The 27,196-nt window shown below is 38.9% G+C and overlaps 3 protein-coding genes across 3 annotated transcripts; 2 read left to right on the top strand and 1 right to left on the bottom strand.

Moving 5' to 3' along the window:
- Positions 1-192: 192 nt before the first annotated feature.
- LOC145059676 (uncharacterized) lies at positions 193-881 on the top strand. Its single transcript, XM_079007488.1, has 2 exons — positions 193-461; positions 575-881. Exons 1-2 carry the CDS (start codon positions 193-195, stop codon positions 879-881), a joined length of 576 nt encoding a protein of 191 aa, XP_078863614.1.
- Positions 882-883: 2 nt separating this feature from the next.
- LOC145059675 (uncharacterized) lies at positions 884-1,550 on the top strand. Its single transcript, XM_079007487.1, has 2 exons — positions 884-962; positions 1,078-1,550. The coding sequence occupies exons 1-2, from the start codon at positions 884-886 to the stop codon at positions 1,548-1,550; spliced, it is 552 nt and encodes a 183-aa protein (XP_078863613.1).
- Positions 1,551-8,140: 6,590 nt separating this feature from the next.
- LOC145059674 (secreted RxLR effector protein 161-like) lies at positions 8,141-8,797 on the bottom strand. The gene is made up of 3 exons (XM_079007486.1): positions 8,793-8,797; positions 8,538-8,722; positions 8,141-8,406 (listed from the first exon to the last, which is right to left on the bottom strand). The coding sequence occupies exons 1-3, from the start codon at positions 8,795-8,797 to the stop codon at positions 8,141-8,143; spliced, it is 456 nt and encodes a 151-aa protein (XP_078863612.1).
- Between the last annotated feature and the right edge of the window lie 18,399 nt (positions 8,798-27,196).

The following is a 27,196-nucleotide window of genomic DNA, read 5'->3' as shown; positions in this document are numbered from 1 at the left end:
GTGAATCTCGTCGCCAAGACGACTGGATGTGACGAGTAAAATTTAAACGTTTATTAACATTTAAAATGCAACTGTTAAAAAAATTAACTATTAAAAAAACCATTTACCCTATAAATACCTACCATTTTATAAAAAATTTCAAACACTTTCTCTTCTCCTCTCTACATATTATCAATTATCTTCAAAAAAAATATGGATCCTTTCGACTCGTCCGACGATTCAGATGACGATATTTTCTTTAGGATGATGTATCATTATTACACTACCGACCTGCTACAACCAGACCCAACCTCGCTACTAACAAGATGTGCGATGTTAAACAGAAATCGCGAGGAAGGACACAAACATCTATATCGCGATTACTTTGCGGATAATTGTGTATACGGGGCAAAGGACTTCAAAAGAAGATTTCGTTTGAGTAGGGATGTGTTCTTACGAATCGCCAACGCCTTGGAAAGCCGGTATCGCTTCTTTACTATACTTTTATACAAAATAAATAAAAATGTACTACATGTTTTATTTAATTTTACAACATATGCAATATATTTTTAAACTGTAGTTAATTTATGTTTAGGTACAAATTTTTTCAATTAAGATATGATGCTAGAGATAGACGAGAGTTTACAACGTTGCAGAAATGTGCTGCGGCCATTCGTTTGATGGCTATGGGGGAGTCACCCGACACCATGGACGATTATATGAGAATGTCTGAAAGAACCGCAAGAGAGAGTTTGTATACATTGTCAAGGGGTGTTGTTGAAGCTTTTGGAGACGTGTATTTGCGGAAACCTTCGTCGCATGCTTTGCAAGAATTGTATGTGGTGCATGAAGAACGCCATGGGTTTCCCGGAATGATAGGAAGCATTTATTGCACACACTAGAAATGGAAAAATTGTCCGGTAGCATGGAAAGGGAAATACGCAAGTGGTCATCACGGATCATCTTCGTTGGTGTTAGAGGCTGTCACTTCTCAAGATTGATGGATTTGGCATGCATTTTTTGGGGTTGCGGGTTCCATCAACGACGTCAATGTTTTTGATCAATCGCCAATATTCGACAATCTTTTGAATGGAAAAGCCCTGAATGCTCCTTTCACGGTGAATGGAAACGAATACAAATATGGGTATTACCTTACAGATGGAATATATCCTCAGTATTCCACATTCGTGAAGGCATTCCGCCACCCGGTTGAAGAACAAAACAAATTTTTTAAGAGAAGACAAGAAGGAGCATGTAAGGATGTGGAACGTGCTTTTGGAGTGCTGAAGGCGAAGTGGCATATAGTCGAACATGCAGCGGGACCATTGGATTTAGAAACTCTACGATATATCATGTATGCATGTATCATAATGCATAACATGGTAGTAGAAGATAAAGGGAGAAATATTGCACACTATATCCTAACGGAGCCCAGACACGTTCAATTTCAACCAGGAACAACATATTATTTGCATCGTGTTGTTGACATTCAGGACGCAAATAAACACAGACAACTTCGAAAGGACTTGACAGATTATATCTTCTATGGTAACAATAACGATAACGAATAGCGTTGTATTTTTTTTTTGAATTTGGATGTTATTTCTTTTTTTCTTTTTGGATATTATGTGTAATTTAGTCTTTATGTTAATTTTAATCTTTAAAATTTTTTAATTGTTTTTATAATTTTTAAACATTATGTTTTATTTATTTTTTATATTTAAAAAATATTTGTCTCAATTTAAAAAAAATCGAAATAAATAAAAAATAAATTATAAAATGGAAAAAAAAGTTGGTGTCATAACAAGATACAACATGTTGCCCATTTCCTCACTTGATGTTATACCACCATTGATGATGTGGCATGTGATATGGCACCAAAATAATGTTACATCTAGTTGCCCACACCTTATAGTCTAAGAGGAAATTGTGGTAACCCTCCTTGATTGGTTCCTCAATAGTAACCGATCCTTGATTGATCATTTAACTTTTAAATTGATCCATTTTCCTTATTAATTAGGTTTTTGCCTAAATAACGGATAATTCAAATAGGGAAGTAGTCCTAACTTTCCTTCACATCATATTAAATACCTTTTAAGAAAAAAAATTTCAAAGTAACTGAATATTTACACCCAATTTCAGTACTATAAATACCTAACCATGCGGTTAAGTGTATAAATAGGGATACAATCAACACGTTAATACTCACCAAAACACAATTAGAGCTTCATTCTTATTGCAACAATGACATCCACATATGTGTCTCTCCTTGCTATTATTCTATTCACTTTTCTTTTCAAAGGTACAACTAATGATGATTAGATAATGTTTTATTCTTGTGTCTTACTCGTTTTTTAGTGTGTACTCTACTGATATAACATCTCTCTCTCTCTCATAGGCCAAGGTCAATGTCAACTTAAGGACTTAACTGTGTTGTCATCGAAGACTCCAAGACAAATACAAGGTGTACAAGAATGGCAAGTGATGTTCGTAAACAATTGCAAATGTTCTCTAAAAGGTGTTACTGTGTCATGCAAAGGTTTCCACTCGGTGGAGAATGTTGATCCAAATGTATTTGCACCTATCGGGAATGACAAGTGTATTGTCAATGGTGGTCGGCCTATTCAACCTTTTGCGTCGGTCATGTTTCTTTATGCGGATCCTCAACATTTCGTATTTGAGCCTCTTTCCCATGATATGGTTTATGTTTCCAGTTAATTGGTTCAGTTGTGGTTTTGAGTTTTGATTTATGATTTATTTAGTGATTGATATAATACCTAGAATTATTGTGATCCCAATTTTGGTTTTCATGAAATGAAACATATATTGCAATTAGAAGGTCATTTGAGACTAGTGTGAATCAGACTAGCATTCGTTTTTCATATTGAAAAGAAGTTTTATTAACTTCATTTTCTTGCTTGCATTGGCTTGCTTCTAAAAAGAACATTTTGGTAGTTTGTTGCAATAAAATAATCTTGTGTCATAGTTTAGGGCATATTGTATACTACCTTGTACAAGGATAAATAGTGCACGAAACAAAATTTTGACATGCTACCTTTTTTTTTTTTTTTTTTTTTTTTTTTTTTTTTTTTTAAATTCCACTATTCTATTATTAATTCATAACTAGAAGGTTTCCACATGTTGAAAATGTTTTTTTGTGTTTGTTCATATGTTAATGATGTTTCGGTTACACGACAGTGGTTAAGCATAATCATCAAATCATCAAATTACAAACACATAAACTTCAAATCTTTTTGAATTTTCTACATGCAGAGAAAGAATTCTTACACCAACTCCCATCCTCCCTCCTCATCTTAGGCAATCGTCCATGGCATCTCTTAAATCCCTTGCTTATATGTATTTAGTTTTTACTCTTAATTGAACTGGTGAAATGAAATTGAATTGCATGAACCCACTTTTTGTTCTTCATTATTGCATCAAATAGGTTTCAATGGTCTATGCACAAGACCAACTTCCAACATTGCACATTAGTTGATTCAAATTAATTAATTTTTCTTTAATAAGGATTCATGAAATTGTCCATATTCATTTGTTTGCATCCAATTTCTCATTATTGTGCTGCTAATTAGACATCCCTTATTGAGACATTTATACAAAGTCAACCTATAATTAACTTTATATAATCAGTTTTTTTTTTTCCAGAAAACAATACAATTTCAACCAATAAAAATATTTGAAAATTTAATTAGGATGTCTATATGGTAAAATGGAATGTCTTTTTTTAATAAACTTTTACTCATTTATTTATTATTATTATTATTTTTTGTGGTGGGAACCAATTGGATCGGTGAAATCTATAAAGCAATTTGCAATTGACATCATTGTGAAATCGCTGAAATTGATGGTTTCATGAAAAGTTAATGAAAGTTGGTTGGAGGTGTTTTTTTTTTTTTTTTTTTTTTTTTTTTTTTTTTTAAATTTACCATTATACCATCTCCGTTCGGTTCATAAAAACATAAAATTGGACTGAAATCGGTCGTTGCCTCCTTTTTTTTTAAATAGGGTAAATTACACCATTTGTCCCTCGTGCACATGTCAGAAAGCGTGTTTAGTCTCTATTTTTAAAAATTAACTCGGACCGTCCCTCTGTTTGTTTTTCCTTACACGCTTAGTCCTTATTGACATGAAATGACTTTTTTACCCTTAATAATTTATTTATTTTTTCATTTTATTTTGTTTATTTATCAGTTTTAAATTAAAATTAAAAATAAAAAAATATCCTTACCCATCTATTTTCATTTCCCCATCTCAAGATTTTCCATAAACCTCCATATATAACCGCCAGCACCTCCGGCATCACCACCTACCGCCAGCACCTTTGGCACCACCGCTTATCACCGCCAGCACCTCCGCACCACCAATTACCACCCCACCATCTCAGTGGGTCCCACCACCTCACATACTCTCCTTCTTTTCACCCTTTGTTTCCTTCTCTCATTCCATCACCACCACCTCTTATGTATTTCGACAATACCACCGTATACCTATTCCAACACCACCAATCACCTCTAGACCACAATCCAGTAATATATATTACATTTTATTCGAAACCCATTCAGATTCGAACCTAGAGCTTCGTTCAATATGGTGGTCTGGTAGCTTCACATAAGTTCTAGCCCTAGAGGTCCAGTAAACGTATACATATCAAAATTGGTGCTGAGATCCACACCATAAATTCAGAAATTGAAATCAATGATGAGAGGAAGAAATGGAAAACCACCCCTGCATCTTTATGAGTTTGAAGTCTGGGAATTGATAAAACAAACAGAAAAGAAAGAAAGAAATTAGCGTTCAGATTTTATCATATCTGAAAGATCTGCACTTGGTTTCGATTTGAACAAATTTAAAATGGTCTTCGGTCCCTCTTCCCTCTGTAACCATGTCGCCGGAGATACTGGCCGCCTCTACCTCCGATTCGAACAAAGAAGAAAGAAAGAGTCTTACAGTTCTTGATTGAGACCGGAGAAGAAAGAGAGAGCGATCGACGATTCTTCATTTGGAGTTTCTTGATGCTCACCGGAAGAGATGAACTCGTTAAGGCGATGTTCCTTGGCAAAAGATGAATCCGATGAAGTGATGGTGCGGTTTAGTAACCTGGAAACGAAGGAGGTAGAAGGAATGTAGAAGGAAAGGGGGAAAGGGAATGGGGAGGCTGGGTTAGGGTATTTAATTTCTTTTTTTTTAATATAAAATAATTTATGATTAATGTAATAATAAAATATTAAGGGCAATATAGTCATTTTATAGTTGGATAGGGATACAACGTGCAAATTTAAATTAATGAGGGACGAAGCGTGCAAGTTTTAAAATAATAAAGGACGGTCCGAGTTAATTTTTGAAAATAGGGACTAAACACGCTTTCTGGCATGTGCACGAGGGACGAATGATGTAATTTACCCTTTTAAATACCATATATCAATTTAGATTGATAGCAGAAAGAGGCTATGCATACTGACCCAATCCAAATCATCGATTATTTTTATGTCGAAAAAAAATCAGAATATGTGATTTCAAATCATTGTATGCATCATGAAGTACAACGAAATAAACGTTTAAATATATACAACCACACAACAATTGATAAACAATTTTTATTTTACCTGTCAGATGGTCTCCATAAGCTTGACCAATTAGAACCTAATAAACACCTACCAAGCTGCATTGTTTTAAGAACACATATTTTTCACCTGTGAGTGAAACCAATTACAACATCAGCTTGCCCCCTTTTATGGTGCTGACAAAACTTATATCCCACATTACAAGACCTCTAATTCAAGAAAACAACTCAGATTTTTAGAATTCAAGAAGTCAATAGTAGATTATTACAATTTCATATGCAATTGTACATATACATGATATTCTCTCTCCAACCATTCCTCGTAATCTGCAACCATTAGGTGTTGATGTTGCATCTGAAAATCCCACCACCGAAGCCTCGTTGTCATTGGAAGTTACAAGAAAAGTAGAGGAAGATAAAAAAGGTCAAGTCGTAAACTAGTAGAATGATTCACAATAGAAACACAAATATAAGGGGAGGCACCCCTACCCATTGTTATGTCTTCTCTGTAAGCCCTATCCATCACCAATGAAGCCTAACAAACAACAACCCAAACTATTAAACGTTTTTCATATTTCTTGAATTGAAATTCCAAAGAGAAGCTACAAACCATTGATACATGAAAAGGTTAATCCCAAAATTTAAATCAAGAAATCATGAGGGAGGGCAAACAATGAGAATTCCAAACATATTTCATTCACAATTGACATCTGGAGACGGTTCATCGAGGCAGAGAGAAAAGAGTGCAAACAAAAGAAGAGAGGGGACGAGTGTTTCAAATGCCATGAAGTGGTGGAAAAGACGTGGATGGCAAAAACGAATTTACGGACTGAATGAGCAAAAGAAATTCAACGACATGAGAAGTGGAGCAAAGGAGACATCCTATTGGAGAATGATGGAGGTGCCTACCATGCAACTACGACTTAAAACAGGGTGGTATTGGATCCGACTCAATGCTGTTGGAGGAATTAGGGTTTATGTTGGAGATTTGGATACCCCTTGGATCATGTTAACACTTTCCGAACTGATATTTCTACCCTATGCCTCGGTTACAAGAAATTCGGCCTAGGAAAATCCAAGAGAACACTTACGAATCTACACACAGAAATCGTAAGCCAAATTTCTAGAAAGATTATATGTTCGTTTGAAGAAAAGTGAGCTAATAATCATGTATCTCTTCTCAAAGAGAAGAGTCGTTTATATAATAAATGAGATTAGGGTTTGCCTCTTAGCTTTGGCCGTCATGGGTTGCTTTGGAAGCAATTAAGGGAAATCCGGATTTTAATGAGGATTTAGGGTTTCCAAAACTAATGAATTTCGTTAGTTTTACCATAATCACCCTCAAAAATTTAAATTTCCTAATATGTTCCCAGCCAGGGCCTCTGCCCCTTGGACCCCGCTAGGGGCGCTTCCCCTAGACCCTGCCAAAGGGGCACTGCCCCTTTGGATACACCGGACCCAGGGGCACTGCCCCCGGACCCCTAGACTTGTCGTCGAACCGGCTTCTAATTCGATCTTATACATGTGTGCACTCCGAAATACCCGTACATATATTAGAGTACAAATTATGAATCCCTTAGCTTACATGTTAGTTTAAATTACATAAAATGAAGAGTGACACTAAAATCACCAACAATCCCCCCCCCCCCCCCCCCCCCCAATGTTAGTGTAACCCTTGAACAAGCATAAGCTTATCAAAACAAACCAAACTAATACATAATGAAAATATTAAAACGATTGAATTTCCACTTAGTATCATACATTCTCAAATACTCGAGAATCACGGTGTTCTAAGAATTGAACCCATCAACCCATTTCAATACCATAAAGTAAAATTAATACTAGTTAATTGAATTTCTAGCAAAATAAAACTTGACACCATTATAAAGCCGTGTGTCCCAATCCTCTCATGATCGTATCAAGGTCAAGTCCACAACCTCTTGAAATGCGGCTACATTTCAAAATCACATAGGTAGCTCCTTTCCATGTATCTGCACATACATTTATCAAAGGAATTATTAAGAAGTTAAACTTCAACCTAGTTAACTTGCAGAACCGAACACATACCTGGGATGAATACTTCATGTGTTCCAATCTATAAGTAAGAGCTTTCCACATTGAATTCAAATCGTAACATTATATTAGGAGGGAATTGAGTGTCTCATCATTACATAATTAAATGGACTTTAATCCCATTCCGATTACATACTTGTGCACTAAGTCTCTTGTCAAACCTTTAGTCAAGTGATCTGCCAAATTTTGTTGTGATTTCACAAACTCAACCGAAATTACACCATTCATGATTAGTTCTCTAATCATACTATGTATAACACCTAGGTGTCTAGACTTGCCATTATAAACCTGGTCGTATGCCTTAGCCGAAGCGGTTGTACTATCACAAAGGATAGAAATAGGTGCTATCTGTTTAGACCACAAAGGAATCTCATAGACTAACTTCCTTAGCCACTCTGCTTCTTTACCAGCAGCTGCTAACGCAATAAACTCAGATTCCATTGTTGAGTTTTTAATGCATGATTGCTTCTTGGAAGCCCAAGAAATGGCACATCCCCCAAGCAAGAATAGCTAATTAGAAGTTAAGGAATAGTCCTCCATTTTGGTTATCCAACTTGCATCCGAATGACCTTCTAAAACTGAAGGAATCTCTAAGTAACTCAAACCACAATCCATGGTTCCTTTGAGATACTTAAACACTCTATTCACTGCTTGCCAATGTTGAGCACTAGGACTACTAGTGTACTTGCTTAACTTGCCCACAACAAAAGCAATGTCAGGTCCGGTACTTGTCATGACACACATCAAGATACAAATAGCCTTAGAGTATTCCAATACTGAAATGGGAACACCATTATTTGGCATTAATTTCACACTTGGATCCTTAGGAGTACTCACAAGAGAACAATCGGTAAAATTAAGTTGCTTGAGAATTTTCTCAATATAATGAATTTGAGTCATAACAAACCTTTGTACATCCTTTTAATTCTTACTCCAAGAATTACTTTAGCCTCTCCGAAATCTTTCATGTAAAACTTAGATGATAACAATTTCTTTGTTTCATCTACTTGATTTTGGTAGGTACCAAAAATCAACAGGTCATCGACATATAAGCAAATAATCACTTCAACTCTAGTAGCATCATCAAATATACTATAAACACATTTGTCAAATTAGTTTGTCTTATAACTAGAAGACAAAATAACCTCATCAAACTTTTAACGCCATTGTTTAGGCACTTGTTTCAGCCCATACAAAGATTTGACAAGTTTACAAACCATATGCTCTTTACCGGGCATAATGAAACCTTCCGGTTGTTTCATATGGGACTGTTTTCTTCCTTCTATTTAGAACCCTATTTAATAAATAACAGGCTGTTAACATGGCCTATCCCCATAATCCTTCACTCAATCCCAAGTATGACAACATCGAGTTTACCATTTCCTTTAAAACTCTATTTTTGCGTTCAGCAATACCATTGTGTTGGGGTGTGTAAGGTGTCGTGGTCTCATGAATGGTACCCACTGATTGGAAGTATATGGGATCCATATGTTCACCCCTATCAGTCATAAGACATTTAACCGGATTCCCCAATTGCAATTCCACCTCGGTTTTGTATATTTTGAATTTGTCCAAGGCTTCATCCTTAGAATGTAACAAATACACATAGCTAAACCGAGTGCAATCACCAATATAGGTGACTACATACTTTTTATTTCCCAATGAAGAAGTGGACTGAAAATCACACAGGTCAATGTGTACAAGCTCCAAAATAGTTGAATTTCGAGTGACATTAGGAAAGGGCTATTTTGTCACTTTTGTAAGCATGCTTGTTTTACATTTATCAGAAGTCATATCAAAGGCTGAAATTAATCCGACTTTTGACATCTCATGCATCCTTCTAAAGTTGACATGACCTAATCTTACATGCCAAAGCATAGGTTTATCAACATTAGAAGCAGAAGATACAAATGTATAATTTTGAACAGGCAATAATTTGTCAACAATATTCAAACGAAACATTATATTATTTAAATATCCAAAGCCAACAAACATTCCACCCTTAGATAAGATGAACTTATTCGCCTCAATAACTTGTTTAAAACCATCAGAATTCAAACAAGTAGAACTAACAATATTCTTGCGAATCTTAGGAACAAACAAAACATCAAAAAGCCTAATTGTCTTTCCAGAAGTAAATTCAAGAAACACGACACCAACACCATAAATTGGAATAAAAGAACCGTCTCCCATTTTTAGCACAGATCCATATTCAAGTGGATTTAATGTTTCAAACATCCATTTATCCATGCACACATGGTTCACCTCATAACCACCATACTGAAAAATACACCAGGAAGATATTAGATAATCCGAATAAATAACAGAGAACCAACTCCCAACTAAACCCTAGGAGTTGTGACTTCCTTGCTACGCGTATGGGACTTGTGCTTTCAGAAGTACGAACCCATACTACCTTCCACACCTACCCATATTTCTCTCAAGTATCATCACAACGCCTTAATAATATACACAAGCATGGAGAGTGCTAAATCCTCACTCCTAGAGGAAGCTAAATATCTCATAACTGGCCGACTGACCCCGCACAACCCAACCATGAAACTTCCACCCTCCCTGCAGCACTAGTGTATGCTAGTCCTACATAATGTTGGACCCTATAAACTTTTGAATTCCTGATCCTACCCTAAGCCCTTCATCAAACAAGAACAGGAAATAAGGCCAAACCAAACATTCTCAGGCTATAAGATCTTAATTATGTATAACTATGATGTATAAACTAAGCAACTACAGTAAGGATGTAAATTTCATATAAATAAATCATAGGCTATCAGGCATCATATAATCAAGAAATTCTTGCATGTAGTTCCTGAAGATTGTAACGCCCGTAGATCCGGGCTAGTCAATTTAGAGGCAATAGGGGTCGAAAACGACTTTTTGACAAAAGATTATTAAGAATAAATAATCTCAACCAAGTTTTAGTATATGTTATAAGGTTTCCGTACATATAAAGAGCGTCGAAATCCGACTTATAACAAAGAAGTTATGACCCGTCGAAGTTTCGCGACGGAACCGACACGATACCGGGAGGCGGAAATAGTGAATTTACGATAGAGCGAGATTTAGCCTTAGCGATCTAAACGAAAGTCATATTATATGTTAAACCGATAGTGTGCATAAAAAGAACATCCAAATCTGACTTCGTATGAGGAAGTTATGATTTTTCTAAGATTTAGCATAACAGTGCACATCCCGAAATCTGAATTTTAGATCGGTCGATTTTTAGCCAAAATAATCTAAATGATAAATGAAGATATCGTTAATAGGAGTTAAACGATAAAAAGACATTCGAAAACGGAGCTCGTATGCGAAAGATATGGACGAAGCTTAGTCCCTACTCTTCGAGCGTTACGAATTCGATACAGTTTTGTAAATCTGAGATAGAGTGAGAATTAGCCGACGGGATCTAAATGAAAGTTGTAGTACTCGTAAATACCAACATGTGGATATAAAGAACGTCGATAATAGAGCTCATATGCGAAAGATATGGATGAAACTTAGTCCCTACTTTTCGAGCGCGGCGAATTCGATACAGTTTTGTAAATCCGAGATAGAATGAGAATTAGCCAACGAGGTCTAAATGAGAGTTGAAGATCTCATTATTAGGAACTCAACGGTAAAAAGACAGACAAAAATAGAGCTCGTATGCGAAAGTTATGGACGAAGCTTAGTCTCTACTTTTCGAGCACGGCGAATTCGATACAGTTTTGTAAATCCGAGATAGAATGAGAATTAGCCAACGAGGTCTAAATGAGAGTTGAAGAGCTCATTAATAGGAACTCAATGGTAAAAAGACAGACAAAAACGGAGCTCGTATGCAAAAGTTACGGACGAAGCTTGGAGACTACTTTACTATACAATTCCTATAAATAAGAGATGAACTCTTCATAATTTCCTCACACCTTCAAACCTTTCTTTCTCTCTCTAACTTCTCTCTAACCTCCCTAAACCCCTCCCAAGTCTAGGGAACCTCCCTATCACAAGAAGAAAGCCCCAGAGCGCCCGACGGCTCCGAGAAGAAAAGCTTTCGGCTCGGAAACGCTGCTCCTGCGAAGCCCGATTTTTAATAAAAACCCGCTGTAAGTGAGCTACGCCTATACTATATTTAATATAGATTTTATTTAATTATAGTAACATTATTAGGACCTTAAAATAATTATTTGGGCTATTACTATGAGTTATATTGAGTGTTATTTAACGCTTATATAATAGTAATAATAGCTAGACTATTAAATTAGTCTTGTCAAGCGTTAGACTAAACTCTAGTGGTAATGATACTAGGTTTCGTCAAGGGATAATTGTTTTAAGAGTAACGAAGTGCTGTCCAAGTGCCGACTCACCACCTTTCAGGTGAGTGCATAGTTACTTTCATCTTACACATAGATATGAAGTATTTTATATAAATTACATGCTAAGTGTGCGTATTATTTGAGTACTTGCTGTCTATGCTGGATGAACGTTTTTATGCATGTTTTAAAGGATTTAAACTATATACGTATTTTATATATATGAATATGTTGGGTATGACATGGGTAGATGAACGATGAGAGATAAAAGATGATGTGAGTAAACATTGGCAGCTATGGACTTAGTGCCTATTGGACAAACACCGGTAGCTATGGATTTAGTACCTGTTGGGAATTGGTAGCTATGGACTTAGTACCTATTAGATAAACACTGGTAGCTATGGATTTAGTACCCGATGAATAGACTATAGCAGCTATGGAATTAGTGCTTTACGAACGAACGTTAGCAGCTATGGACTTAGTGCCAGTCCTATAACCCTGGAAGTAAGGGACTTCGGAATAAACGAATGCATGATAGATGACTCTTAGGTTAAATCCTTAAGAGTAAAGAAGATAAGGGGGATGGGTAATTGGGTTGATTGTTTGATTGTTTAAACATAATAATTATAATATTGTGGGTTGAAAACCCTATGTACTCACCAGGTTTCCCAACATGACCCACTCAGTTTATTTATATCACATGTTTTGATGCGAAGTCACATTACACTGAGAGATTAAAGAGATGTAGATCACTAGTGCAAATAAATGTAAGTTCCGTTTATGCTTATGTTTCTGTATTGACGATGACATCCCAAACATTTTAAAATGAATAAAATACGTTTCTTTGAAAATGTTTTGATAACGTATTTATCGTTTTTTTCTAGGAACAAATTCCGCAACATTTTTATGAAATGAAGTACTCTGGTTTTTATAAAGCATAAAAAAAATCGGTCTTTTCTGGCCGTGAAAATTGGGGATGTCACAAAGATCCCTTAGCCTATCACTATCATGTTGTTCTAACATATCACAATATCAAATAACTGCATGGTATTTAGGGGTCAACTTACTGGCTCCGACTGATCGTACACTTTGCATCCTCCTTTAATTATTTTAAAAACCTTTTGAAAACCAGTTTGAAAATCTTTTCCTTATTTTGATACTGGATTCACACGAGTGTTCCTCCAATTCAATCAAACTAAGGCTCTGATACCCACTTGAAACATCCTTAAAAATAAAACCTATTTAAAACTTTTTCAACCATTCAAAACCATTAAGTTATTACAAAGTGTTTTCAAAATAGTTTAGACATCAGAGTATCCCAGAAATCAAGATCATAAAAACGTGAGGAGGTGCACAATCACGCCTTCGCCTTCCCACGATCATCTGAAGTACTTGAAACAAAATCCAAAACTTTTAGCCCGAAGCTTAGTGAGTTCCCCTAAAATACCCACACAACAAGTAACACACATATAATAACAACATACTATGGGCCTAATCAACCATCGGGATAGAATGCCCCAAGCCCTCAACCATCGGGTTGGAATGCCAACATACTATGGGTCCAGTCATCCTCGAGATGGTATAACCTCGGCCCATAACTATCGAGTTAGAATGCCCACATACTACGAGTCTAATCATCCTCGGGATGGAATACTCACGGCCCACAATCATCGGGTTGGAATGCCCAGGTCTATTGGCTCTCGCACAAAGCAGATAAGCCTCAACCACCAATTAAACATGTGCACATATATCAAATAATCACATAACAATGTATAGATAAACAAACTGATCTAACAGATCATAACAACATAATAACATCCTATCTATCTGGATACCGATCTAATAGATCATAATAGCATAAGATCATCCCATCTACTAGGATATTGATCTAACAGATCATAATAGCATATTAACATCCTATCTACCAGGATACTGATCTAATAGATCATACGATACTCGAGCATATAGCATATTAGGATAACAATCAAAAAAGGGTCGGCCTTGGTGCCTTAGACCCTTGAGTATAGTGAGGAAAACTTACCTCACAAGTAGCTCGGGATGATAATGTCAACTCTCAAAATATAAATCCACACTCAATCGCCTATATCCACCAGTGATCCACTTCCATAAATTTCCAATTTACTAAAATACCCCCCAAAAGTCAAACTGGTCAACCCTTGGTCAAAGTCAAAGTCATTGGTCAAGGTCAACAGTCCATGTTGACCCAACTCATCGAGTGAAACCTACAAACTCGTCGAGTTCCTTCAGAACTCAAAGAGTTGCGAAAATCAGAGTCAACTCGCTGAGTTGACTATCCAAGTTGCCGAGTCCATGTAACGTCCAGAAGGTTGGGAAAAAACCATATCTACTCATTGAGTTTTCTTACTAACTCGTCGAGTTCATGCCGAATCCATAAAACGGGGAAAACCGTCTCGACTCGTCGAGTTGGCTTATCCAACTCGTTGAGTTCATGCAGTCCACTTACAGATCATACGTTACTCGAGCATATAACATATCAGGATAACAATCCAAAAGGGTCGGCCTTGGTGCCTTAGAACCTTGAGTATTGTGAGGAAAACTCACCTCACAAGTAGCTCGGGAGGATAAATGCCAAATTCCCGAAGTATGACTCTAAACTCAAACACCTACATCCACTAATGATCTACTTTCATAAATTCCCACATTACTAAAATACCCCCATAAGTCAAACCGGTAAACCCTTGGTCAAATTCAAAGTCAACAATCAAGGTCAATGGTTAATGTTGACTCAACTTGTCGAGTACAACCTACATACTCGTCGAGTTCCTTTAGGACTCAGAGAGTCGCGAAAATCAGAGTCGACTCGCCGAGTTGGCTATCTGACCCGTTGAGTTCATGCAACGTCCAGAAGGTCGGGAAAAACCCTATCTACTCATCAAGTTTTCTTACTAACTCGTAGAGTTCTATCTGAATCCAGAAAATAAGGAAACCCGTCTCGACTCGTCGAGTTGGCTTATGCCACTTGTCCAGTTCATGCAGTCCACTTCTTATCCAGATGATTTCAAGCTACTCCAAAGCTCCAAATGGTAGATCTAGCATCCTAGGGCATAGTTACCATGTAAAGTTGCAAAATTTACGTGTATGCAAGGTCTTAAAGGCCAAAACCAAGCTAAAAGATAAGTTTTAGGTAAGGAGAAGGCCATAACTTGCTAAAGACTAGAACTTTATGACTATAAGGGACTAGAGGAGTCCAAATCTGAAGTTACAACTTCAGATCATGCCCAAAACAGAAATAACTCCACAACAAACTAGAAATAGCCCTAAACCTTTGCATGAAGAGATCTTGGAAGAGAGAAGTCAAGGTAACGACTTCTTACCTTCAATATGATGCTAAGACGAAGTAGAAATCAGATCCACAAGCTTCTCCTTGCTCCAAGCTCCTTAGTCTTCAAGCTCTCTTCAGAAAATCCACCTTCCAAGCTTCTTAACACACAAAAATGGAGAGTAGACGCGATTAGGGTTTTCTGAGCTCAAGGGGGACGGTAAGGGTGGTAGAGGGAGGCTAATGAACCTTTAAATAGGGTGTATAACCCTGGAAATTAGGGTTTCATTTTCCAGCTCCTACTCGTCGAGTTAGGGTCCTCCAACTCGTCGAGTAGACCTCCTAGATCATGCGGCCTGAATCGTTTCTACACGACAAGTTGGGACATCCAACTCGTCGAGTAGGTCTAAGAATATGACTATAAGCTTTAAATTTTATACCCAGGAGTCGGGGTGTTACAATTATCCCCCACTTGAACTAGACTTCGTCCTCGAAGTCTGCTGCGGTAAATATCTCGGGGTAGTGCTCCTGCATCTCTACCTCCGGCTCCCAAGTCCACTCAGATCCCATTTGGTGTTGCCACTGTACCTTTACCAATGGCACTTCCTTGTTCTATAGAACCTTCACCTTCCTCTCAAGAACGGCCACTAGCCTCTCCACGTAATTCAGACGCTCGTCAACCTGCATATCGTCCAATGATACCACTGACTCCTCATCTAATATGCACTTTTGCAACTTAGCCACATGGAAAGTGTTGTGGATCTGACAAAGCTCTTCCGGGAGATCCAATCTATACGCCACTTTGCTATATCTGGAAATGATTCTGAATGGCCTGATGTATAGGGGACCCAATTTCCCCTTCTTCCTAAAGAAAATCACACCCTTACAGGGTGAGACCTTCAGGAGTACCATGTCACCCACCTGGAACTCCAACTCAGATCGACGTTTGTCGCCGTAACTCTTTTGCCGACTCTGAGCGGTCTGCAGCCACTGTTTGATTTGCTGAATCCTCTTGGTAGTCTCCAGAACTACCTCTATACGTCCCATGACCATGTGACCGATCTCACCCCAACAGAATGGGGTGCGACATCTCCGTCTATACAACAACTCATATGGTGAAGCACCAATACTGGAATGAAATTTTTTGTTATAGGAGAACTCTTCAAGGGGTAGGTAGGAGTCCCAGCTTACACTGAAGTAAATAACGTAGGCTCTCAACATATCCTCAAGAGTCTGTCTGGTAAGCTCACTTTGTCTGTCTGTCTGCAGATGATTGGTTGTACTGAAGTGCAACCGTGTGCGCAATTCCTCGTGGAACTTCTGCCAGAAAAGGGAGGTAAACCGAACATCATGATCTGAAAGAATAAAGACCGGCACCCCACGGCAAGAAACGATCTCGTGGATATACAAGTCGGCCAGCTTCTTGGCCGATGAACTCTCTCGTATCGTTAAAAAGTAGGCGCTCTTGGTCAATCGATCCACGATGACCCAAATAGCATCGAATCCCCTTGCCGTCCTTGGTAGGTTGGTGATGAAATCCTTCATGTTCTGTTTCCATTTCCACATGGGAATCTCCAGAGGCTACAACTAGTTGTGCGGCTTCTGATGCTCGGCTTTGACCATCCGACATGTCAAACAACTCTCAACATACCATGCAATCTCCCTCTTCATGCATGTCCACCAGTAACTTAATCGCAAATCCCGGTACATCTTAGTGGCCTCGGGTGAATAGAGAAGCGAGACTTATGAGCCTTCTCCAGAACAATTTGTCTGACCCCACCAGACATCAGAACCCAGACCCGACCGCAACGAGTCAACAGTCCCCGACTATCCTGCACAAACCGGGTGTTCTCACCCATAATCCTCTCAATCTTCCAATTCTCTTGTCGCATACCCTTAGCCTAAGCATCCCTGATCAAGCTCAAAAGTGGAGAATCCACTGATATCCTCATACATGTCGTTGGAGTAGAAGATCCAGCTGACTTGCGGCTCAGAGCATCCGCAAACCACGTTCGCTTTACCAGGATGGTAAAGGATCTCGCAGTCATAATCCTTGACTACATCAAGTCACCTGCGCTATCTCATGTTCAGGTTTGCCTAATCCATGATGTGTCTCAAACTATTGTGGTCCGTGTAAATGGTACAACGGACCCCATAGAGGTAATGACTCCAAATCTTGAGGGTGAATACCACCGCTCCCAACTCCAGATCATGAGTAGGGTATCTCGTCTCATGTGGCTTCAACTGCTGTGACGCGTAGGCTATCACATGTCCTCTCTGTATGAGGACCGCTCCCATTCATGTGATGGATGCATAACAAAACACTACAAAATCCTAAACTCCCTCCAGGAGAGTCAAGATTGGAGCCTGACAAAGTCACTGTCTTAGGGTCTCAAATGCTCTTTGCTGCTCAAGGCTCCATCGTAAATCCACCCCTTCCTCATTAGACGAGTGACGGGTACTACAATCTTGGAGAAATCCTATAAGAATCTCTGGTAGTACCTATCCAATCCCAAGAAGCTCCTGATATACGAGGGAGATTTCGGAACCTCCCACTACATAACCGCCTCGATCTTGGCCGGATTGACCAAAATCTCCTCTTGTTTAACGAGATGTCCAAGGAACTGAACCTCTCGTAACCAAAACCTGCACTTCGAGAACTTGGCATAAAGTTGCTCTCACCTCAAGACTCCTAATAGCTCCTGAAGATGCTCCTTGTGCTGCTCCCTGGTCTTGGAGTACACCAAGATATCATCTATGAACATGATGACTGAACGATCGAGCATCGGTCTGCAGACACGGTTCATCAGGTCCATAAACGTTGTTGGCACATTGGTGAGCCCAAACGGCATCATCATGAACTCGTGATGTTCATAACGAGTCTGGAACTCAGTCTTCTCCATGTCCTCCTCCCTAACCCTCACTTGATGGTATCCGGACCTCAGGTCTATCTTGGAGAACGAAGACGCTCCCTACAACTGATCGAAGAGATCATCTATCCACGGGAGTGGATAAAGGCTCTTCACCGTCAACTTGTTCAAATATCGGTAGTCAATGCACATCCGATGTGAAACATATTTCTTCCTGATGAAGAGAATCGGAGCTCCCCAAGGAGAACTGCTCGGATGAATGAATTGCTTGCCTAGTAGTTCTTGCAACTATGATGACAGCTCCTGCATCACTACTGGTGCCAATTGGTATGCCGCCTTGGTGATAGGTGCCGCACTTGGCACTAGGTCGTGTTGGATAAGGTGTCTAAGTCCATAACTATATTTAGTATGTACTTGACCCGGCTTGGCATGGTCCATTTGGGTTGCATGGCATCACAACAATTGGATAGACAAAATGAGAAAATGACACTTATGTTTTGTTAATATATTATAAGTTCTAATATATTAATATGAAATTATATTATTTAATTAGTATTGATCAAGAATTAATTTGGAATTAATTTTGTGATCAAAAGAGACTAATTAAATATATGAGGATTGATTATGTAAATCATTCATTCTTATATAGTGGGCTTATGATCCATGATTTACTAGATTGGGATAGGTCCCATTGGGTGCTCCATGGATGCTCCATGGAGGTTAGAACCCATGGATCATGGGGGAAATGAAAAGCCATGCACATTAGGGTTTACATGGTGTAACCCTACATGTGACACACAATATAAAGAACCTCATATGGAGAAAAATTGGCAACTAAGACATAAGAAAGGAGGGCTAGCCGAATTTGTGCCCAAGTGTACTTCTCTCAAGTTATTCCTAGAGTTGTGGTATTGTATGAAGCATTTGAGGCATCACATTTGGGGTGCTAGGCTCATAAGGTCTTAAGGAATCTAAGCAACAAGCAAGGTATGTCATTCTAATAGTTTTTATATTACAAGTACCCCATAACATGCTAGTTAAGATGAGAACCTTGGAAAAATCAAATTTGCAAGTATATTAGAGAAAACATAGATCCCAGGTTTCTTGGGTTGCATGTACACCATAGGAGTGTTAGAATGCTTAAAACCCATCAGTGGTATTAGAGCTTAGTCTTGTTTTCATTATACTTGATGCAAATTGCTGAAAAAAATCGAAATTCTGCTCACTGTTCAGTGAACTCGCCGAGTCCATGGGGGGACTCGACGAGTCCAAGTGAAACCTCATCCTAGTCATCGAGTAGGTTCCTGCACTTGGCGAGTAGGAGGCCCAGAGTGTAGATTTTCAAGTTTTGTTGCTGGATTTGGACTAGAATCATTACCCTAAACTGTTTTGGTCTTATAAAATCTATTTTTGATGTGGTAATGATTATGCTAATGCATTTTCAAAGGTTATTATCAAAGTTTCAAGTTTTATATATGTTTATATGATTCTTGAAAATTGTTGATATGAATGTTCATGCTTATGAGTTTTGGTAGAGCATAGGAATTATTTGCAAATTGTTTGTTAGTGTAATTGATCTTATTGCCAATTAATGGACTCCATAACTTGTCCTCAAGTTATGGAATTCCAAAGGTGTTTTCTTTAAAAAGCATTAAAACTCATAAGTTATTGAAAATGAAAGGTTTTGAATAGTTTCAAAACTTTCCCTCAAGTTTTGGAATTTGTAAAGTCACTTTAGAAAACTTTAAGTCCAAACCCTAGAGTTTTAAAAGTTTAAAATTCAACCCTTATACTTTATAGTATTATAAGTTTATATATATATATATATATATATATATATATATATATGTATGTATGTATGTATAAGATCAAGTCAGTCTTACCGTTAGTAGGCCTCATTCACGAAGCCGGTCTATAAGGGGGTATAAGGTTGTTGCCTATAAAATGACAGCTTAATGAGTGTCTACTCTCACCCATCGCTTCCTTGACTGGTGGAGGGTCGTTAGCCGAACGGGTAGGACAAGGACTATAATTCTCATTAAAAGTATAATAATAAATATAAAGTAACTAAATCTTTTATAAATTGCCAATCTTAGTTACTTTAGGAAAATGTGAAATTGATGCTAACCCATGAAATTACACTTTGCACCTTGCTAAAGTCATTAGTGGAATGTGTGTGGTTAACCGGCACACTAACTTGGACTTAACAAGGGTGACAAAGGGTGGCTTAAGGTTTGTCATGGATTGGTGGAGTGTGTGTGGTTAACCGGCATATCGATTAGGTGATAAAATTAAGAGTACCAAGTTAATTTGCATGGTTATTCACACCTTGTTTGTGATCCTCAGTATCCCAGTCACAAACTTGAAGGGCATAATCGAGATTTAAACATGACATTGAATTGTTCAATGAATCTCAAAATATCTAGGAGTTTCAATCCAATTAAAACCTAATAGTCTATTTCGTTTTCATGGTGGAAATTGGTAAATCGTCATTTACCCACCTTCAAATATTTTGTAGCTTGGATTAGAACATCCCTCTTCCAAGTTATAAAATATTGTATTGGGTCCTAGCCTTAATATTTCATTTGGGTGTCTTATTAAGGATTCTATATCTAATCTAAACTTGTCTTTCTTCTTTTTCAGATGTCTTCCAACAATGCTTCTGGCTCAAACCCTTCTGGCTCCTTCTCTCTCATGAACCTTTGTGGGAGAGTCATATTTGATGGTTCCAAATTCAATGATTAGATTAGGAACATTAGGATGGTCACTCTTTATGAGGACAAGGAGTATGTCCTAGACAAGGAGCTAAAGGAAATCGATGAGTCGTCTGCTACTCCAGAGGAGATTGCTGAGTACTCTAGCCATGAGAAGGATGCCACTAAGGTGTCTTGTATAATGTTGGCTACCATGACTGCAGAACTCCAGATATTCTATGAAGATTTCTACCCTTATGAGATGCACCAGGATCTGATGGAAAGATACCATCAGAGTGCTCGTCAAGAGAGGTATGAAATCATCTCTTCCATGATAACAACCAGGATGAAGGATGGTGAACCCATCACGGGCCACTTGCAGAAGATGCAAAGGTTTGTGGACCGGTTGCTTAAGTTGAATGTGAATTTCCCTGAGGAGCTGGCTATTGATATCATACTACACTCCTTACCTCCATGTTATGATTAGTTCCGTATGACCTATCATATGAATAAGGAGGAGGTCACACTTAGCAAACTTCAAGGACTTTTGAGGACATTCGAAACTGGTCTCAAAGGTAAATCAGTTGTATCTACTCCTACCGTAGCCCTTGTTCTGGCAATCGGGCAAGGTAAAGGGAAAAAGAGGAAGGCCTGTTTGAAGGGTACCAAAGGAAAGTCTCTTGATGGCTCCTCTTCGAATGGAACCAAAGGAGGTTCTGCTACCCCCTCTTCCAACCTGAAGGATGCACAATGCTTCTACTCTCAGGAAAAGGGGCACTGGAAGCAAAGTTGCCCCAAGTACTTGCAGGATGTTAAGGATGGGAAAGTAAAACCCATCCGTGCAGGTATTTACACTATATTGTCTAATAACTCACCACATACTAATCCTTGGGTCCTTGATACAGGGTGTGGAATTCACATATGTTTTGATTTGTAGGGCCTAAAAAGAAGTGAGGATGTGGAGCACGGGAAGATAAACTTGATCATGGGGAATTGGAAAGCTTCACATGTCATGAAGATTGGAGTTTATTCTTTATTTGTTAGTAGTGGGTTAATATTAGATTTGAATAAATGTTGTTACTCATCTAAAGTGGAGAGAAATATTATTTCCTTTCATGGTTTGTACAAACAAGGATTTACTTTTTCATTTGATAATGAATGTGGTGGTATTAATGCTTTTTATAATGGTGTTTTTTATTTTAAAGCATTACCTTCTGATGGTGTATATGAAACTGTGTCGGTTCTAGACAGCTTAGGGAATAATGTTTTGCATATTGATTCTTCCACTAGTTTGGATAAGGCATCCTTATGGCATTGTCGTCTTGGATATGTCAACTAGAAGAGCATAGGCCAACTCCAAAAGGCTGGAGTCTTGGAGTCATTTGACTTAAGGTCAGATGATAGTTGCAAATCTTGTTTACTTGGAAAAATGATGAAGTCACCCTTCACTGGTACTTGTGCTAAGGGTGAGGGTCTGTTGGATCTCATACATACTGATGTGTGTGGGCCATTCAGAACCGCCACAAGCGATGCTAACCGCTTTTATGTGACTTTTGCTGATGATTACAGTAGATATGGTTATGACTACTTAATCAAGTATAAATTAGAAACCTTTGATAAATTCAAAGAGTTTAAACAGGAAGTGGAGAATCAATTAGGAAGGAAGATAAAGAGTTTAAACAAGAAGTGGAGAATCACTCTGGGTAACTCCTCCAGAAACACGTCAGCCAACTCCCTGACTACTGGAACCTCTGAAACTGTGGTCTGATCCCTGACCCATATCCACCACATACGCTAGATAACCCGCACACACGTGCTGAAGGTACTGGCGAGGTCTAGCAGCTAAACAAAACCATGATCCCAATCTGGTGCCCTCGCCGTAGATAATCAGTTCTCCCCCACTTGGGGTTCGAACTACCACCCACTTACCCTCATAGTCGATCATGGCACCGAAGGGACTAAGCCAGTCCATACCCACAATCATACATACGTCCCCCATGGGAATCAGAATCAAGTCTATAATGAAAGATACCCCGAAGATCTCCAACACGTAGCCTCGATAGACTGAAGAAGCAGAAATCTCGTGTTCGTTGGCGATAGAGACACGCAACAGACAATCTAACTCTCATACTGGCAACCCGAACTCCCTACTGAATGACTGAGCAACAAATGACCAACTCGTCCCCAAGTCAAATAATACCAAAGCAGGTAAGGAGTTCACTAAGAACGTACCTAATCATAGGTACAATATATAAGCATAAAAAGATATAATTAATAAGATAAAGGGTAGAAACATACCAGCAACCACATTCAGTGTTGTCTTGGCCTCCTCGGCAGTAAGCTGGAAGGTGCGTCCATGTGCCTTCGGAGGCTCTGCTCTCCCCTGACCCCCGTCAGTAATCCTCAGTGTAGCCGGCGCAGGAGCCTGTGCCGACTTGGCGGCTAGTAGGGGACACTAAGCCTTCATATGGCCCAGCTGCTCACAATGGTAATAAAGTCTGACCCCGAAAGCTGGAGTCTGTTGCCTACAATCCCTGGCAAGGTGGCCATGTTTGCCACACTTGTGGCACCCACCACCCGATCAAAAAAACCTCGAATGAGCCTTCCCGTACTTCCTGCAAGTGCGGCCCGACTGACCTCCAGACATAGAATCAATGGTCTTGGACCGCTTTGGCGCAAGCTGTGACTGCGTCGGGTCCTGCCACTGCTCCCGTAACTATAACTTGATCTCAAGCTCACGCCGCCTAATGGCCTTTTGTAACTCCAACAGTGTATCACAACGCTGGGTAGCAACAAAATGACAGATATGGGTCTTGAGCATGCTCATATAACGTTTCATATGAGCCTACTCAGAAGAAAACTTTGGGCAAAACATCGCCCTATCAGTGAAGTGCTCCCAAGTAACCGTAGCTCTCTGATCGTCAGTATACGACCCAATAATCAACCTCCACCAGTCCTTTTCCCCGGACCTCAGCAAGTTCAGGGCACATCTGAACTTCTGGTTAGCAGGATATGAGCACGTGAAGAAACATCCATCCACGTCATACATCCACCTCATTGCCATAATCGGATCCTGAGTCCCATTGAAAGTCGGGGATCCGTGTTATCGAAGCCTCGGAACTAAAAAGTTCGCTCTGCCCTGTACCCGCAGCCACCACGGCTGTAGAGGCTGCAATAGTCATAGTCTCAACAATGGTTACGTATCTATCATCAAAATACTCCATCATGGAGGTCTTAATAGACCCAAACATCTCCAGAATCTAACCCCGGACAATCTCGGGTATCGTCGGGGCTTCCTGACTGCCTTGTCCCGATCCCGATTCGGATCCAATCACAAATCGCCTTGTAACCACCATACTAAAAATAAACCAAGAAGATATTAGATAATCCGCATAAATAATGGGGAACCAACTCCCAACTAAACCCTAGGGGTTGTGACTTCGTTGCTACGCGTATGGGTTATGTGCTTTCAGTAGTACGGGCCCATACTACCTTCCACACCTACCCATATTTGTCTCAAGTATCATCACAATGCCCTAACAATATATATATATATATATATATATATATATATATATATATATATATATGCATGGCGAGTGCTCAATCCTCATTCCTAGAGGAAGGCTAAATATCTCATAACTGGCCGACTGACCCCGTACAACTAACCCATGAAACTACTACCAACCCTGCAACACTAGTGTATGCTAGTCATACATAACGTTGAACCCTATAGAATTTTGAATACATGATCCTACCCTAAGCCCTTCATCAAACAAGAACAGGAAATAAGGCCAAACCAAACATTCTCAGGATATAAGATCTTAATTATGTATAAATATGATGCATACACTAAGCAACTACAATAAAGATGTCAATTTCATATAAAGATATCCTAGGCTATCAGAAATCATGTAATCAAGTGATTCTATCATACAATAAACATGTCAATTTCATATAAAGATATCCTACGCTATCAGAAATCATGTAATCAGGCCAAACCAAATCATGTAATCAAACATTCTCAGGCTATAAGATCTTAATTATGTATAACTATGATGGATACACTAAGCAACTACAATAAAGATGTCAATTTCATATAAAGGTATCCTAGGCTATCAGAAATCATGTAATCAGGCGATTCTATCATGCAATTTCTGAAGATCCCTAGCCTATCACTAGCATGTTGTTGCAACATATCACAATATTAAATAACCGCATGGTATTTTAGGGTCTACTTACTGGCTCCGGCTGATCGTACACTCTGCATCCTCCTTTAATTATTTTGAAAACCTTTTGAAAACCATTTTGAAATGTTTTTCCTTAATTTGAGATTGTATTCACACGAGTGTTCCTCCAATTCACTAAAACCTAGGCTCTGATACCAACTTGTAACAACCATAAAAATCAAGCCAATTTAAAACTTTTTCACCCATTCAAAACCATTAAGTTATTACAAAGTGTTTTCCAAATAATTTAGACATCAGAGAATCCCAGTAATCCAGATCATAAAAATGTGAGGAGGTGGACGATCACGCCTTCGCCTTCCCGCGATCATCTGATGCACCTGAAACGAAATCCAAAACTATAAGCCCGAAGCTAAGTGAGTTCCCCCAAAATACCCTCATAACAAGTAACGCATATATAATAACAACATACTATGGACCCAATCAACCATTGGGTTGTAAAGCGCCAGGCCCACAACCATTGGGTTGGAATGCCAACATACTATGGGTCCAGTCATCCTCGGGATGGTGTACCCTTGACGCAAAACCATTGGGTTGGAATGCCCACATACTATGAGTCTAATCATCCTTGGGATGGAATACTCACAGCCTATAACCATCGGGTTGGAATACTGTGGTCTGTTGGCTCTCGCACAAAGCAGATAAGCCTCAACCATCAATCAAACTTGTGCACATATATAAGATAATCACATAACAGTCTATAGAAAGACAAACTGATTTAACAGATCATAACATCATAATAACATCCTATCTACTAGGATACCTATCTAACAGATCATAATAGCATAATATCATTCTATCTACTAGGATACTGATCTAACAGATCATAACAACATAATAACATCCTATCTACTAGGATATTGATCTAACAGATCATACGATACTTGAGCATATAACATATCAGGATAACAACCCAAAAGGGTCGGCCTTGGTGCCTTATACCCTTGAGTATAGTGAGGAAAAATCACCTCACAAGTAGCTCGGAGGATAAATGTCAAACTCCCCACGTACGACTCTAAACTCAAACACCTACATCCACCAATGATCCACTTTCATAAATACCCACATTACTAAAATACCGCCATAAGTCAAACTGGTCAACCCTTGGTCAAAGTCAACGGTCAAGGTCAACAGTCAATGTTGACTTAATTCGTCGAGTACAACCTACAGACTCATCGAGTTCCTTCAGAACTCAAAGAGTTGCGGAAATCAGAGTCTACCCGCCGAGTTGGCTATCTAACTCGTTGAGTCCATGCATCGTTCAGAAGGTCAGGAAAAACCCTATCTACTCGTTGATTTTTCTTACTAACTCGTAGAGTTCATGCCAAATCCAGAAAACAGGGAAACCCGTCTCGACTTGTCGAGTTGGCTTATGCAAATCGTCGGGTTCATGCAGTCCACTTCTTATCAAGATGATTTCAAGCTACTCCAAATGGTAGATCTATCCTCCTAGGGCATAGTTACCACGTAAAGTTGCAAACTTTAAGTGCATGCAAGGTCTTAAAGGCCAAAACCAAGCTAAAGAAGAAGTTTTAGGTAAGGAAAAGGCCATAACTTGCTAAAGACTAGAACTTGTGACTATAAGGGGCTAGAGGAGTCCAGATCTGAAGTTACAACTTCAGATCATGCCCAAAACCAGAAATAACTCCATAACAAACTAGAAATAGCCCTAAACCTTTGCATGAAGAGATCTAGCTAGAGAGAAGTCAAGGTAACGACTTGTTACCTTCAATATGATGCTAAGATGAAGTAGAAATCAGATCCACAAGCTTCTCCTTGCTCCAAGCTCCGTAGACTTCAATCTTTCTTCATAAAATCTACCTTCCAAGCTTTTTATCACACAAAAATGGAGAGTAGACGCGATTAGGGTTTTCTGAGCTCGAGGGAGATGGTAAGGGAGCAGAAGGAGGCTAATGACCCTTTAAATCGGGTGTAAAACCCTAGAAATTATGGATTTATTTTCCAGCTCCTACTTGTTGAGTTGGGGTCCTCCAACTCGTCAAGTAGACCTCCTAAATCACGCAGCCTGATCCGCTTCTACACGACGAGTTGGGGCATCCAACTCGTCGAGTAGGTATAAGAATATGAATATAAGCTTTAATTTTTATACCTGGGATTCGGGGTGTTACATGTTACTTTGGGGGAAACTCA

The sequence above is a fragment of the Lactuca serriola genome, chromosome 6 (genome assembly GCF_051521515.1).
Source record: "Lactuca serriola cultivar US96UC23 chromosome 6, Lser_US96UC23_V15, whole genome shotgun sequence".
Taxonomy (NCBI): domain Eukaryota; kingdom Viridiplantae; phylum Streptophyta; class Magnoliopsida; order Asterales; family Asteraceae; genus Lactuca; species Lactuca serriola.
This window is presented reverse-complemented; position numbering and strand designations above follow the sequence as displayed.

Bases quoted from the DNA above. Each gene is read 5' to 3' on its own strand.
- LOC145059676 (XM_079007488.1), top strand. From the start codon at position 193: ATGGATCCTTTCGACTCGTCCGACGATTCAGATGACGATATTTTCTTT. The intron at 462-574 runs GTATCGCTTCTT...ATTTATGTTTAG, and splicing joins GCCAACGCCTTGGAAAGCCG to GTACAAATTTTTTCAATTAA.
- LOC145059675 (XM_079007487.1), top strand. From the start codon at position 884: ATGGAAAAATTGTCCGGTAGCATGGAAAGGGAAATACGCAAGTGGTCA. The intron at 963-1,077 runs GTCACTTCTCAA...TGAATGGAAAAG, and splicing joins CTTCGTTGGTGTTAGAGGCT to CCCTGAATGCTCCTTTCACG.
- LOC145059674 (XM_079007486.1), bottom strand. The intron at 8,407-8,537 runs GTTTGTTATGAC...TTCCCATTTCAG, and splicing joins AATTAAAAGGATGTACAAAG to TATTGGAATACTCTAAGGCT.